This window comes from Polypterus senegalus, chromosome 10, assembly GCF_016835505.1.
Source record: "Polypterus senegalus isolate Bchr_013 chromosome 10, ASM1683550v1, whole genome shotgun sequence".
Taxonomy (NCBI): domain Eukaryota; kingdom Metazoa; phylum Chordata; class Cladistia; order Polypteriformes; family Polypteridae; genus Polypterus; species Polypterus senegalus.
Genome location: NC_053163.1, coordinates 10,389,648 through 10,407,024, shown reverse-complemented (window position 1 = coordinate 10,407,024; position 17,377 = coordinate 10,389,648). Strand labels below are relative to the sequence as shown.

The following is a 17,377-nucleotide window of genomic DNA, read 5'->3' as shown; positions in this document are numbered from 1 at the left end:
CTATAGCATACCACCTGCATCTCAGAAGAGGACACCCACCTGAACTTAAGCATGTTTGGGCTGACCAGCCAGCACTTGGATGGGAGACTATAATGGCCGACCCCTTTACCGAGACTGGCAACTACACAACTGAGACTGTTGACTTGGCTAACGTGAGGATTCTCCAGATAATAACAAGCCGTACTCCGTACAAACAGGCCTTAGTCCCCAAGAGCCGAAATAACCGGCAATGCAAATCAGAGATGTAAAATCAAGTGCAGATATATTGAAAGTGAATGAATATATATATACAGTATATATATATCTGCCCTATTTATATAAAATCCTAAGCTTAAAAGTGCAACGATTTTATGTGATGTTTTTATGTGACGTTTTTTGTCATATATATGTTTGGTATCATTCTTTTCAGAATTTATCGAACTTTAATGTGAAGTTGTTAGATTTTCAGATTCTTATTCCGTTTTTAAATTATAAACTAAAATATCAAGAAAGTCGTGGTTTTTATTTTTGATTGAGTAAACTTTGTTTCACAGGAACAAACTATTTAAAAAAATGATCTATTCACAACACCAATGTTTGTATTTAGGTGATTTAGTTATCTGAAGGTCGAGTTACGACGGCCCATTGCATACCAGTTTAGTTTGCACGTGATTTTTCCCGTTATTTAAATGAGTAATTTTTTTAAAAAGTTTTTTTTTATCTATAAGAATGTCAGTTAAAACTAACGGATCGTTCATTTCATCTCTTATAAGTACTCATAGTGAAGTCTAATGGGAATACTCCAATCGGTAAGAGTAAATATTTTATTCTCACTTCATGATTTTTACTCTGTTAAATAATAATTATTTTTCTTTTACATATTTATAGAATTTTGTGATATTGACTCCAATAAATAATACTTTTTCTTTTGTACATTTACAGATTTTACTAATATTTTGGTTGCAACTGGGGCTTGGCCCCCCTAGTGTATATATATATATATATATATATATATATATATATATATATATATATATATATATATATACTAGCAGAATACCGTGCTTAGAGGAGAAGTAGTGTGTTAAAGAAGTTATGAAAAAGAAAAGGAAACATTTTAAAAATAAAGTAAGATGATTGTTAATGTAATTGTTTTGTCATTGATATGAGTGTTGTTCTCATATCTTTCTATATCTATATCTATATCTATATCTATATATATATATATATAGCAAAATACCCACGCTTGGCAGCAGAGAAGTAAAAAGAAAAGGAAACATTTTAATAATAACGTAACATGATTGACAATGTAATTGTTTTGTCATTGTCATGAGTGTTGCTGGCATATATATATATATATATATATATATATATATATATATATATATATATATATATATATATATATTGTGACGGACAGCCGGGTCCCATGCCCGGCCGGGACGCCTCTGCCGCATACGTCCCGGGGGAGCCATCATGGACATTGCAATACCTTCCCCGGGGCGCTTGGGGGCAGTCTCCCTGGCAGTGGGTTCCTCCTCAATCTCCCCGTGGCTCCATGGGACATGGAGTCCACCACAGCAGCCCGGTTGGGAGATGGGGTGGCCGCTAGGGGGTGCTGCAGAGATCCAGACACCACACTGGACGGTTTATCAGCCCACCTGGAGGTGCAATTAAGACCAGCTGGTCAGGCACCTGGATCACTTCCAGGTGGGGCATAAAAGGGCCTGCCTCCCAGCAATCGAGGCCAGAATCGGGAGGAAGAGGACGAGGTTGCCTGGGAGGAGTGGTGGAGCAGGAAAGTGTTTGGTTTCTTTGTGTGTTTGTGTTGGACTGTGTTTGGGCTGTGTGGCACGGGGAAGACGTGTCACACAGCTGAAGAAAAATAAAGATCTTGAGTGTGAACACGTGCCTCTGCGTATTCTATGCCGGGTCGGGCGCTATAAAGCGCTTGTTTACACTGGCGTAGTCGGCAGGATCCCGGCCCGTCCATTTGGGTCGGAACCTGCGGTTTTTACATTTGCTGACCCGGCATAGCGGCGCAACAGCGGGGCACGGTTCTCGGCTCAGCGGCGTCGGAGAGCGCGCTCCCGACGCAGCTACAGAGGCAAGTAGTCAGGTCTACACAGCACAGCGCACTGAAGCGCGCACACGCGGCAGGGCCGCGAGCCAGCACACGAGGTACAGCGCGAGGAAGGGGAGAAGCGCGCACACGCGGCAGGGGCCGCAAGCAGGCACGCGCCACCCAGCGCAAGAGTACCCAACCGAAGCCGCCGAGGAGCTGCTGCAGGCGCTTTGTCATGGGGAAGAAAAAGCCGGGCGGACACAGAGGCCAACTGGCAGACGCCGCCACGCTAGTCCGCCGCACGGGTTGCAACCGGAGGTAGGTGACGGGTTGCGGGTATGTTTTTCCGCCTGCGGGTCATCCTACCTCCTGGACGCCAAGGGGCGAAGCACCCGGTGCGGGCAGGGGGACGAGTGTCCATGGCGTGACGGCGAAGCCAGCTCGGGAGAGAACGAGGCGGAGCTGTGTCTTCCCTTCGGCCTGAGCCAGTGGCTGGCGGAGGAAAGCCCGGACGAGCTCCCCAGCGTGGTGCCCCGGCAAGGAGAGCCGGAGCAGCTTCCAGAAGCAGGTAAACGGGGGGGGGCGTGTGTCAATCACCCGCTGAGGAGGATCGGCAGGCGGGGATGACGGACGCCCTTCCCTCTCCTCCAGACTACCCGAAGGGGCCCGTGGGGGATCCACAGGGTCTTGTTGGCACGCGGTCGGCGGAGGGCGACACGGAGAGCCCAAATCCACCGCCGGCCGCCACTATTAATGTTTCTTGGGCTGTAGGGGAGGTGAAGTCCATTGTCCTCGCCCTACAGTCCCTTTTACAAGTTTTTCAGGTCCTGTCGGAGGCGAAGGAGGGGCTGGAGAAGAAGCTCGGTATCCCGTGCGGGGCCCTGGCTGAATGGCCGTGGCGGCGGGTGGCCAGCCTCCCACCGGCAGGACAAAGCGGTGCAGGTAAGTGAAGCCGGCACCGCAGAGAAAAGGGGGCGGGACGCGACGGCAGCGGTGTTGGTTAGTACTGCCTGTCAGGCGGACCCGCCCACCACACGAGAGGCTGCTGTTATGACTGACGGCAAGGCGGATGAGCGTGTGGGGAGGCAACAGGTGGAAACCGGCTGCCAAACAACCCCACCCCGACCGCCAGCGCCGGTCTTGCGGCAGTCTAAAGGGACGCAGGCGGTGCAGGGTCCCTCCTTTTCTCATAGGGGGACTCAGACCGCCAGTGCGTCCCAGAGGAAAAGGGGTAACCGGAAGACGAAACCGGGAACCCCGTACATAGCACAGTGTATGCCTGACGGCTTGGAGCCGAAGGAGGGCTGCACTGCAGAGGGGCGGAACCGTCACAAGCCCTCCTCGGAGGGGGCGAAGGGGCAGATGTTCCCTGCCTGCTTCCGCATGCAGAGGGGCCGTACTGGAGGGGGTCGGCGGTGTTATACCTGTGGCCGCGGTGGCCATGTCTGGCGGGCTTGTCCCAAGGGACGTCGGGGCAACGCCCCCAGACCTGTTTATTCTGTTTTAACAGGGCGCAGCCGCGGAACCAGGAATGCCGACTCCCGTCCTGAGAAGACCGGCCCTCGCGGGGCAGGCCGATGAGCCGCACAAGCCTCATCTGAGGGAGGGGCCATGTGACGGACAGCCGGGTCCCATGCCCGGCCGGGACGCCTCTGCCGCATACGTCCCGGGGGAGCCATCATGGACATTGCAATACCTTCCCCGGGGCGCTTGGGGGCAGTCTCCCTGGCAGTGGGTTCCTCCTCAATCTCCCCCGTGGCTCCATGGGACATGGAGTCCACCACAGCAGCCCGGTTGGGAGATGGGGTGGCCGCTAGGGGGTGCTGCAGAGATCCAGACACCACACTGGACGGTTTATCAGCCCACCTGGAGGTGCAATTAAGACCAGCTGGTCAGGCACCTGGATCACTTCCAGGTGGGGCATAAAAGGGCCTGCCTCCCAGCAATCGAGGCCAGAATCGGGAGGAAGAGGACGAGGTTGCCTGGGAGGAGTGGTGGAGCAGGAAAGTGTTTGGTTTCTTTGTGTGTTTGTGTTGGACTGTGTTTGGGCTGTGTGGCACGGGGAAGACGTGTCACACAGCTGAAGAAAAATAAAGATCTTGAGTGTGAACACGTGCCTCTGCGTATTCTATGCCGGGTCGGGCGCTATAAAGCGCTTGTTTACAATATATATATACGTGTATATATATACATGTGTACATATATACACACACACATATACTATGGGGTGCCAAACAGGCAAATAAATTGATTTTGTGAATATATAAAGTCAAAGTCAGAATATATAAAGTCAAAACTTGAATATATAAAGTCAACGTTGGTATACATAAAGTCAAAACTTTTTTCTGAATATATAAAGTCAAAAGTTGAATATATAAAGTCATTCCTGAATATATAAAGTCAAAGTCAAAATGTATTGATTGAAACAACTCTGAACTGAACTAAGTGAACAAAAACGTATTCAGAAAAATAAATTAAAAAAACACTGTTCGGTTAATGTTTTGAAAATGATGCATGTGCCCTGCCCAGGATTGGTTCCTGCCTTGTGCCCTGTGTTGGCTGGGATTGGCTCCAGCAGACCCCCGTGACCCTGTGGTCGGATTCAATGGGTTGGGAAATGGATGGATATTCCAGCGCTGACTTTATATATTCCAACGTTGACTTTATATATTTAAGCTTTGACTTTATATATTGCAGCGCTTACTTTATATATTGCGACGCTGACTTTATATATTCAAGATTTGACTTTATATATTCTAGCGCTTATTTTATATATTCCGAAATATTCCAACGCTGTCTTTATATAGTCAGGTTTTGACTTTATATAATTGGGAATGACCTTATATATTCAAGTTTTGACTTTATTTATTCCGACAGTGACTTTATATAATCAAGTTTTGACTTTATATAGTTAAATGTAGTCATCATTGCATAACATTTTCTTTACCATAGAAATTTAAAGACTAAATTCAACTTCCATTCCTAACAAAGATATTTCTGGCGACTAAATAGAACCTACTTATATCCAAATTCGAGCTATTGAGCTGTCGCCTGCCTGCCTGAATAAGTCACCTCGCCGCTCTTACTTTTTTACCGTTCATTTAATCATGGCTAGTGGCGGAAAAATTATAAAATGGAAGGAGGATTACACTGAGTATGGCTTTACCAAAACAATTATTGATGGCGAATCGATTATTCATAAAGCTTCAATTGGTGATCTGTTTTTCTGTGTTAATGTGATATTTTTTCATACTTCTTCTTAAACCAAGGTGGTGTGAGGGTAAAATGAATCGGGAAGCGCTGATCAATGTAATCGGTGTACCAGGAAATCATGCATTGACAAAAGTTCCCCTTTGCTTGTATTGCAAAGTGTGATTAAATGCGTGATTTTTTAACGCGTTATGGAGCACATGCATCGAAGCTTCTCAGCTGTGCTTGTGCTAAGAAAAGGAAACATTTTAAAAATAACGTAACATGATCGTCAATGTAACCTTTTGTAAGTAGTGCCTGGAGGATTCAGAGTGTGGAGAAACTCTAGAGACAGCGTGTGTATTAACTTGTGGAATTTTCTGTGAGTATTTGGTGGCATCGTCACAAAGTCGCTTCCGCAACACTGCGTGCGTTAGCTTCGGAGCTCAGCTCAGAGCGAAATGAGGTGAATGGGAGGGGAGATGATGACGTGACTCCCCCACCCGCCTTAACTGTCAATCCCCCACAAACACAGTCTCTCGGAATTTGCATAAGCACAGCCCTTCACCTGCAATTTTAACTTAGTTACAAAGTGATCAGAACTCTCGTTTATATCTTGCGTCCTCTCATTAAACTTGTATCCTGCATTACCCGTGGGCATGACAAATGCCAGCAGCAGCCTGTCTATGAACTTAATTTAAACTTTAGGTTTACACTGTGCTTTGTTTCCGAAGTAGCAGCACTCATGAATATGGTTGTATACAGTATGTCATTCGCTTGCTTCTTATTGTTTCGCTGCCTTCTCAATTATATAATGCATGTTTTCTTCAGCGCTTTTTGGAGCTCTTCCTGGTTTTCTACGCACTGCGTTGACAGTCAGTTCACGTGATTACGTGGGAGGCGTCATGATGTCACACGAAACTCCACCCCCCCCACGGCTTTCGAGCTCAACTCCATTACAGTAAATGGAGAAAAATAGCTTCCAGTTATGACCATTACGCGTAGAATTTCGAAATGAAACCTGCCCAACTTTTGTAAGGAAGCTGTAAGGAATGAGCCTGCCAAATTTCAGCCTTCTACCTACACAGGAACTTGGAGAATTAGTGATGAGTCAGTGAGTCAGTGAGTGAGGGCTTTGCCTTTTATTAGTATAGATATAATTGCAGAAAAACAACACGCGTTAGGGTCCGACATTGACACGCATTTACTATGACTGCTTTGGTAGCGCAACGATATCAACTTCCCAACGAGTCCGTTTTGAGAAGTGAGCTGCTTTTATTCTTACTATTTTAGAATAAAAACATACATTTGATTTCAGTCTGTAACAGCCGGTGTAAATGTATGATACTTGTAATGGTTAGCTTTTTTTTTTTTTTCCATTCAGTATCATTCTCTCAGTCGCATTCACGATCCTACCCTACCCCCCACATCTGACAGTGCTGTTTTCACATATAGACACGCTATAGCTCTGCACTCTGTAGGAAGTAAGTAAATAAATCCAAATAAATAACATTCAATCTGGCTTTTATGTAAGTAACATATAAATGTTGATGTACAAGTATAACAAAACAAGTGCACTTTTATTCAAGACTATAACCAAAGAAAAAAAAAACTCATAAGTACACTGCAGAGCTTCCTGTGTTTGAGCGACATGGGCATGCTCAAAAAATACACATGTAATGCCACGAAAAGTGCACGCAGACACTTCAGTTCTCAAGCATTGGTATGAGAATGCAGTCAGACTTCACCACGCTAGTGTTTACATCTGGACTGTGTATGTGCTCTACAAAGAAGTCTAAATCCAGTAATCCCTTGTCTCTGATTGTCGCTCTCTCTCTCTCACCACTTGGTGTATAAAATCTACAAATTATTCTCTATATTTTTATTATTATATTTTGCTCAATCCCAATAAGATGAATTTAGACGTAGGACACTTGTATAGGCATTCTAATAAAAAAGGCATATCCTCTTCCCTTACACCTCACTTTTATAACAGTTGTTCACAGCATAGTGCTAAAATGGTATTACAGCCTGGGAAAGGAAGACTGAGCCAATACTTTAGGCTATTGATTACTTAATGGATGGACATCTGGGACAACAATTTGGTTTACAGCCTAGCAAAGGAGAATATGAGGAAATATCAATTTTTTTTTTATCTGGGAAAAGATAGATTAAAGAGTTTGAGCAAAATGCATCCATCATATTGACAGCCAGCCAATCAGGTGCATGCAACATTCATGTGTTGTGAAACCACGGCATGAAACTTTAGAAGAAATATACTTCATCTGAGGAGTGAGTAGGGAAGTAAGGACGTAAGGAATAAGAAGAAGAAGAGGAATGGACAAAGACGTCACTGGTCATCAGAAAAGCATCATGAACATCGATTGTTAAATCAAATGCCGCCCTGGGACATTCATCCTTGTCGTCTGTAACTTTTTCGTAAGCTTTTTCTGAAGACTATATACATCCAGACTTTCCTGTCAGTACAGTGATCCCTCGCTATATCACGCTTCGACTTTTGCAGCTTCACTCTATCGCAATTTTTTTCTCATACACGCTTATGTTACTATGCATGCGCTTTCTGAGAACTTTTATCTAAGCCCTACGATGGCTCCTAAACGTGCTGCTTTTTCTAAGCCTTCTGACCATAAAACTAAGCGCCAGAGGAAGATGCTTACTATCCAGAAAAAGGTGAAACTCTTGGATATGATTAAAGATGGCAATACCCTACAAAAGCCTCCTCACGCATATGAAAAGACAGTGCCAGCAACTGCCTATCAAGATGTTCTTCAGCCGCGCACCCAGACACCCACTGCCTACTCCTAGTACTTCTTCACTGAAGACAATAACGCACCTGCTGAACATACTGCACCACCTCTGAAGACTCTCCTACTGAGGTCGTGCCTTCATAGGTTAGTGGTTGTGTGCAGTTAAATGTACAGTACAATAATCTACTATATAAAAGGGTTTGGGATTGTCCTTCCGTCCCGTGAGTGCAAAGCATAGCGGTATTCCGCTCATTACAGACTTACTACTTGCAGCTTGAGGTACGAAGCGACACGATGTGAGCAGAGTTCTGGTGCTGTCATCGTTCCCTTGCTTTTGTGAGCGATGCGCTGGAAAAATAGACCAAATTATGTCTCTGGAAATAATTAATGTTGATGGAGTACAAATGCCTCACCGCGTAGTAAATATCAGGGGAGATGGTGCTTGCTTATTCTCATCTATAGCTTATTTAGTGCATGAAACTCCGTCTTTAGTGGTACAGATTCGGGCTGACATTGGACGACTTTAGACAGGCACGTGAGGGGATAAAAAAAACTTAGGTTTTCCGGAGATGTTATGAATGGGCACTTTGATGTTCTCATTCTCTACACTTACATGCCTGATGTACACATGGAGCGCACAAAAATTGAGGATAAAAGTCGGTCGCCTTAAAAGGCGAGTGCGCCTAGTAATATGATCTTTGTAACGTCTAATATGTCTTATTTTCTCTTATTTTGTCTAATATATTGGGTAATACGAGTGTAATGGTGACTAAAAGGTGTTATTTCATGTCTAGAGGGCTCTAATAATGTTAAAAAATGTATTTAGAAGGTCGTAAACAGGTTTTCTATACTCTAACTGCAAAAATATTCGATTTATAAATAAAGAATCCTACTTTGCAAAAAATTCATTTATCACGGTAGAGTCTAGAACGGATTAACTGTGATAAACGAGGTTTCACTGTACCTATTTTCTATTATTCTTTGTTCCAGTGGTATTGTTATTATTCTTGTAATAAATACCATGCTGCTTTTAACTTTCTATGCTTTGCCTTAATGTCTATAGAGTGATTGAAATAATAAGTTAGATTTCTTTGAGCACCTGGTGCAGCCGGAGATTTGCAATTACCTCTGTGCTGCGAGGTTTATTAAGGCTGAGGGTGAGAGCTCCACTTAATAGTAGGGAACAGGACATAAAGAAGGTATTCTTGGCTGATAAGTGGCCGATAGTCGAGAGTGCTGAGCCTTTGTATGTTTAAATGTATTCTTGTAGACCTAAAGTAATATTTAGATCTGAGATATCATTAAAACATCGTATGTTGTTCATGCCGATAATAAGTAAGTCTCTTGAAGTGTTGAGTGACAGGCTGTGTTACTCCTAAAGCACTTGTGTGTTTTAAAGTGCCAGATGTTAATCAGCATGTGTGTGTCATTCATGGGGCACTGTTGTGATTAGGGTCTGTGTGTATGAGTATAGCTATGTATGTGTGTGTTCATCTTAAAGTGCAACAGTAGACCAACCCGGTTACGAACTTGACGAGTACACTTACCCTTGAGGAAAATAGGTAAAGGGTAAGTAGAGGGAAATACTACGATAATACTACCCCCTAACAGCTCATGTGTGGTGAGCATACTGGCACAAAAATGGCTGCCATCGCATCGTCCAGGTGGATGCCGTACATTGGTGGCAGGTGAAGTGGCTCTCCGCTTACTGTGTAAAGTAGCGAATAGTGAGTAAAGTACTAAAGAATTATTATTATTATTATTAGTTCATGTTTTGGAATTCCTGGATTTGTGTCTTGATCTCCTTTATGGTGAGTGTTTTGGATTATTGACATCCCTTAGATTTTGATTCCTTTCTTGAATTATCCAAATATTATGATTTTAGAATATTTTGCCACTTTGACCCTGTTTTCAGATATAGCAGGTTGGACAATGACTGACTGACTAACTTTTGATTAGTGGTAGTTTCCATAAATGTAACCCTTTGAGTCAATGTTCAAATTATATACTGTGTAAAGTTATTGTTTAAAAATTTTGAAAATTAATTACAGGTGTTTATTTATTGTTAGTGCTAATAAATTGTCTAGTTTCATGCAAATGTAATAATCAATCTTTATTTGTAAAATTGGAAGGGTTTAAGCAATCATTGATCATCTCTTGATGGTAATTGTAGTTTTATGGGAGCCCCATAAGGCCCAAGACTTGCTGATAAGAGCCTTGTTGAATTATAAACACACAGCAAAAAGGCGGAACTTGCACATCACCTCTGTCCATTTTCAGAACGTGATCATTTGACAATGTCCTGAAAAAACTCCTGGCAGCAATAAACACAAAGCAGGAACCATCTCTGAACAGGACGTCATCTGCTCACATACACACACACACACACACACACGCACACACATGCCACATGAAGACTGAGTAACCACTTATTTAACATGCATGCCCTTGGAGTCTGGGAGGAAAACTTGAGTGCCCACAACAAAACCCACTGGAAGTACATGTAACTGGCACCCTGACAGTGACCGCATAAAGGTTTAAACCCAGTCCCCTGAAGTGATAAGACAGCAGTGCTAACTGGTGTGCCACACAGGCCGCCTTCAACCTGGAATGAGTAGAAATGCATGTGTATAATAACCAGCTAAAGGTGCTATATAGAATGGGCAGTAGATGGCAGCAAAGACAGCATAATAAATTGCTGAAGCAGTCAGTGTTCATTATTACCATCGTTACAGCATTAGGACTGCTAATTAGGACACTCCTGATTTTAAGTTTTATTTTCTGTTAATTAAAATTATCTTTGTTTTCCCCTTGCATGTCCAGGTTTGCAGTGGGAATTCTAGTTCTCTCCTGCAGCCTAAGATATGAATGCTGGGTTATTTGACTCTAAAATGACCTTTTGTGATTGAGTGTGTATGTTGCTGTGCTCTGATTTGGAGTCTAAGCCTGTTTGGTCTGCTTCTTGCCTTGTGCCAGATGATGGCGGGGAGATGCTTGTAAATTTTAGGGCGAGGTTATTATTAAGCACCCCAGTGGGTCAAATCACAACGGCTGATTAATTACCACTAGGCTGAAGAACACAGCTCTATCTGCTGGTGGGGAGGAGGGCATTTTGACACATTTTTTTTTACTTTTATTGTGGTAGTAGGGGGCTGATAGACACCAAAGGCAGCAGATAATAGTTATAAGGATCTGAAAGATAATATATAATAAACTGATAGATAGACAGGTATGAAGGCTGCTATACAAAAGATAGATGTATATTAAACACACAGTATAATAGATAAACAGATAGATGTGAACGGCACAATATGATAGATAGATAGATAGATAGATAGATAGATAGATAGATAGATAGATAGATAGTGTAGACTTGAACCCGGACACACACAGACGGACATCATTGGCTCCACCACACACCCTTTATTTACAATATTTACAAAGACGTGCACCACAAACCCCAGTGCCTCTTGCACCGTTCCCCCAATGTCCAGGCCTCGCAGTCTCAATGCCTCTCTCTCCTGGCCGCCTCCAGTCCTCTCTCCAGCTCCATCTCTCTTCCACCCGACTTCCGCTATCGACTGAAGGGAGGCGGCCCCTTAAATAGGAACCCGGATGGGCTCCAGCTGCTTCCCGGCACTCCTCCGTAGCCATGCCCCAGTGTGGCAGAAGTGCCGGCTGCGCACCCGGAAGCCGTCCGGGTGTCCCTGTCGTCTTCCCCCCAGCACTTCCTGGTGTGGCGGAAGTGCTGGGCTCCAGGGATATTCAGGCACCTGGGCACCACCTGGCGGTGGCCACGGGTCCCTACAGGGCTGGGCTTCCAAGCCCCTTACCCGTGGCCCCCAACATAACCAGGGCGGACGCCCCCTCGTGGTCTGGAGGAGGTACAAGCCCTCCTCCGGTCCTCCTGGGCGTCTAGATAGATAGATAGATAGTGATCAGATTTTTACGCATTTAAACACAAACACTTTATACTTGTTCATTTATTTGTTGAAGTAAATGATCCCACGTTTCGTGTTGTCTCTCTCCGTGTCACGCCGGGCAATTGAAGACCCACATGGCCAGGAGGACCCTTGCCGGTGCTCCAGTCCAGTCTCTTAGACTTTAGGGGCAGCAACACTGCACACAGTGTTACTGCGCCACCCATTATGAAACATGCTTCGTAAAATGAAAGCAGAAAGATGCTGTAGGAGGTATGTGCAGGCTACACCCAGCAGTTTTTATGATGGCTTTAACCTCAGTATGTGGTAAGATGACTAGCAGGGTGGCATGTTGATCAAATCTGAAAGTCACAATTTCACTGTACTCTGTGTTATCTGACAACAAGCCTGAACTTAGCAGAGACGGATTCAACACAGCAATGGACATTTTATTACGGTAACCTAGAGTGCAACATATGAACAGTAACTCAATAAAAAAGACAAATGACATCAGGCGTAATTAGCTGAAAGTTTCAATCTCGTTCCCACATGCTAGCCTAAGACAAACACCGTCTATGTATATGCAGACGCTCCTACACATCTAATAAAATACACACGGTACGCTTGGACCACACCTATCCGGAGATACGAAGCAGCACACCTCTAACACGACACTAGCTGTATGTGATAACCACACACTGAAATGCCTGTCTGCATCTGCGACTTCTGACTTGGGAGCAAATCATCTAACAAAAGCCTACTGCAATGCAAACTGACCAAGAAACACAAGAGGAAATGCCAGTCATCTTGGTCTGAGATCAGATCTTTAAAGAAAAATGTGATGAACTCCAGTCTGAGTGGTAGAAATGGAATGCAAGCAAAGAGTTTAATGAAAGAAGAACAAATAAGAGCTTAACGGAGACTTACTCCTCAGTGCCATAACAGCAATGGTGATGCTTGCCGCAAACAGGAGGCACACGGGAAACACAATGGCAGCTGACAATGGCAGGCGTCTGCATCGCTTATCTAAAAAATGAAAAAAGATACAACAAAGTTAAATGTGTGCAACAGACGTAACAAATGATGAACAAAAATAAGGAGGGACTGGTAAGGTAACATGACATGATGAACATGGCTGGAACGTCAGCTCACTCTGACCGTGGTGATGCACTGTGTTTTTCGAGTCACCCAAGCCTGTAAGCTCTTCTTTACACAAAGAGTCGTGGGAATGAGGGACAACCTAACAAGGCATGGAGTTGAAGCAGAAACCATGAGGACCTTTAAGAAGAAGCCGGAATGAGATCTCGGGACAGCTTAGCTATTAGCTAAATAAAAAGACTTGTTGGACTGAATGGTCTCCTCATGTTTGTCAAATTTCTTATGTTCTTATCTTCCATGCTTGTAGAGTCAAGCAAAATGACTCCTTTAATTGGCTAACTAAAAAGATTCCAATATACTGTCTTTCTTTGTTTTTTCTTTGCATTTATATAGCAATTTTCTCACTACTCAAAGCGCTCAGCAATTGCAGGTTAAGGGCCTTGCTCACGGGCCCAACAGATCAGAGTCCCTTTTTTGGCATTCCAATATACAACATACATTCGAGGCAACTCAGGCTCCTTCTTCAGGCAAGATGGAATGATAATGGCTAACAATATAGATAGATAGATAGATAGATAGATAGATAGATAGATAGATACTTTATTAATCCCAAGGGGAAATTCACATGCATACTGATAAAAAACAATATTAAATTAAAGAGAGATAACAATGCAGGTATAACAGACAATAACTTTGTATAATGTTAACGTTTACACCCCCAGGTGGAACTGAAGAGTCGCATAGTGTGGGGTCTCCTCAGTCTGCCAGTGGAGCAGGACGGTGACAGCAGTCTGTCGCTGAAGCTGCTCCTCTGTCTGGAGATGATCCTGTTCAGTGGATGTAGTGGATTCTTCATGATTGACAGGAGTCTGCTCTGCGCCCATCACTCTGCCACAGATGTCAAACTGTCCAGCTCCATGTCTACAACAGAGCCTGCCTTCCTCACCAGTTTGTCCAGGTGTGAGGTGCCCCTCTTCTTTATGCTGCCTCCCCAGCACACCACCGCATAGAAGAGGGTGCTCGCCACAACTGTCTGATAGAACATCTGCAGCATCTTATTGCAGATGTTGAAGGACGCCAGTCTTCTAATGAAGTATAGTCGGCTCTGTCCTCTCTTGCACAGAGCATCAGTATTGGCAGTCCAGTTCAATTTATCATCCAGCTGCACTTCCAGGTATTTATAGGTCTGCACCCTCTGCACAGTCACCTCTGATGATCACGGGGTCCATGAGGGGCCTGGGCCTCCTAAAATCCACCACCAGCTCCTTGGTTTTGCTGGTGTTCAGGTGTAGGTGGTTTGAGTCGCACTATTTAACAAAGTCCTTGATAGAGGACCCGAGTTCTACATGCTTGTAGAGAAAAGTCATCATCAAGCCATTTTATTAGGCTCAGGTTAGGGTCATGGTAGGGTTGGCAGGTTCCTTAAAAAACACCTTCAAAGAATAAATCCATCCATCCACGCATCCATTATCCAACCCGATGAATCCAAATACAGGGCCACGGGGGTCTGCTGGAGCCAATCCCAGCCAACACAGGGCACAAGGCAAGAACCAATCCTGGGCAGGGTGCCAACCCACCGCAGCAAAGAATAAATCTGCCCAAAAAACTAGCTCAATGCCAAAAAGCAGGGGCGGTGTCGGTGCTACAGGGTTAGGTAAATACCAACAATGCCCAGGGGGTTTCCCCTCACAGAGATATTTCAGAGTGATAAAAGGGGTATACACCATAGCACAACTTGGTTCCCTTGGAAATTTAATAACAGTAGAGAACATAAACAAGGTGCAAGATGTATGAAAAATAAGATAAAATGCTGTGGAGGTAAATGAAAAAAAGCCCAAAATACGGTCCTGTGTTTAAAAAATTAGCCCAAAAACCCACAAACGCTCATTTTTTTTTTCCTGCGGATGACAATCAAAAATAGGCCAGTTGGGCATGAAAACCACAAACCTGCCAACACTGGGCTGCAGTCACCAGAGCACATGTGGTCTTGCACTGTCGCTCAGTACACAGGGGGCTCTTTGCTTCTTATGGTCTGTTGTTGAAGGTTCTAGTACACCCACAGAGAATGTTCTTATTTATGTTCACATCAGCCCACGCACTTCACATCGGGTCACAACTTATAAGTGAGGCTCCATTAGTAAACAGCTAAGACAGAAACCATTCTAAAAATGTATTCTTTTAGATGTTTAACTCCTCCCACAGTCTGAAGACATGCAGGTTAGGTGCATTGGCGATTCTAAATTGTCCCTAGTGTGTGCTTGGTGGGTGTGTGTGTGTATGCCCTGCGGTGGGCTGGCGGCCTGCCCGGGGTTTGTTTCCTGCCTTGCGCCCTGTGTTGGCTGGGATTGACTCCAGCAGACCCCCGTGACCCTGTAGTTAGGATATAGCGGGTTGGATAATGGATGGATGGATTTCCAGTGTGTCCAGCGCTAGCCCTGTGATGGTGCAGGCTTTCCTGATAGGTGTGCTCAGATATTTTGCTTCTTTTGTGGCCAGTTTGCATTGCCAGGAGACCACACTGGCTATGATGGGCTGGTAGAACATTGCAAGCAGCTTACTGCAAACATCATTCATACACCACTCTCCTTAGGAAGTCCAGTCTGTTCTGGCTCTGCTTGTACAGCACCACTATATTGTCAGACCAGTTCATTTTACTGTTTATGTGAACCCCCAGGTACTGGCAGCTCTGCACCAATGTCCAGATGGTGACTGGTCTACAGAGACTGAGATGTTCTGAAACCACTCAAAGTTTCTTTTGCCCATAACTGCCATAACAGATCCACACCCGTATCTAACAGTTGGTGAATTGTTCTTTTCTTCACATACTGTTCCCTTTTCTCTAAACAAACCTTTAGTAGTCGTAGAGTTTAGCTTTAAATTCATCTGTCCACAGCACTTATATCTAACATGCAGATGTTGTTTTTAGGTGATGATATCGCAGTGTGAATCATTAGGGAGCATTTCGGCACCCCAAACTCCAGACACAACTGCACAACCCCCTATACATACTCCACAACTGCAACAATATGACTCTTACCTTCTTCGCTACTCTCAGATGAGATTTGTCCAACTCTGACTCCTCGCATTAAGCAGAGCCACTTCCTTCATCCTGGACCCAGGAGTACTTCTGTTGCTATCATTTTGCATCCAGGAAGCACTTCTGGGTCAGGTGGAACCTCCATGTGACAAGAGAACCCGCCTTCAGCAGCTCCTTCTAGCAGGATCCGAGGAACCCATGTGGTGGGGATGCTGGAGCCAATCCGAGCAAGACAGGAATAATCCTGGCACGAGGTGCCAGTCCATTGCAGAGTGGCCATGAATCTTTTGTATTTACCAATAGATTTTAGACTTTTTTCAGTTTTACATGTGATCTTGTATTATTGAACACATTGTTATTTATAAATTAAATAACAATATAATAATAATAACAACAACAACAACAACAACAACAACAACAACAATAATAATAATAATAATAATAATAATAATAATAATATTTATAAATTAAATAACAACATGCAGAAATAATTTGCACATCTTACAAGTGTGGTAAGAAATGCGACACAAGCTCTATCTTTATACCCTGCTTATGTATTTATAATATATGGGCAATGTAACACAAGCAGTCACTGCCACCCAGACCAAGTGAATTGTTCTTGTGGTTTCACATGTTCAAGCCAGAAGTCAAACATGGAAGGAAGCCGGAACTGATGCAATGAATTGATTATTTTCTTCAGATTCTGGTGTGTGATTAAACTAAGCCATGAGTCACATAATGGAAACTGATGTACTATTTATAATCTGCCAAAGGACAACTCGCTCCTTGGCGGTCATCAGCTGCCCACAAGTCTGGAAGGTTTGGAATAGATTGACTTGTACCCAATCGGTTATGCCTTTTTTAAATGGACGGCCTCAAATGAGAGACTGCATGGAACATAACTGAGCTCAGCCTTTCCTGTTCATACCCAATAGAACTGAAAGATTTCTACAGAGCAAGATAAAGGGGGTCGAAGTCAGACCCTGCAGGGCCTCTTTCTTAATTTACAGTACTAACTAGACAGACAAACAGACAGACAGACAGACAGACAGACAGACAGACAGACAGACAGATAGATAGATAGATAGATAGATAGATAGATAGATACTTTATTAATCCCCAATGGGAAATTCAGAAACTAATCACTGATGCTACCTGAGCAGGCTTCATTTGTCTTCATTTTTTTGGAAAGACTCAATAAGCTCAAACAACAACCAAATAATAATGACGTTCAAAGCAAGAGAGCAGAGGAGCAGCTGTTTTAAAATGCTAGTGTCCTAGGGTGACCCTTTTCTCCCATTTATACTCTTTATTATGTAGA

The 17,377-nt window shown here is 43.9% G+C and overlaps 1 protein-coding gene across 1 annotated transcript in view; it reads right to left on the bottom strand.

Moving 5' to 3' along the window:
• LOC120536700 (killer cell lectin-like receptor subfamily G member 1) overlaps positions 1–17,377 on the bottom strand; it is a 45,273-nt gene that overhangs the window by 10,348 nt on the left and 17,548 nt on the right. Inside the window, exon 2 of the mRNA XM_039765147.1 lies at positions 12,849–12,947. Within this exon, the coding sequence (XP_039621081.1) occupies positions 12,849–12,947 (99 nt within the window). The remainder of the gene's footprint in view (positions 1–12,848; positions 12,948–17,377) is intronic.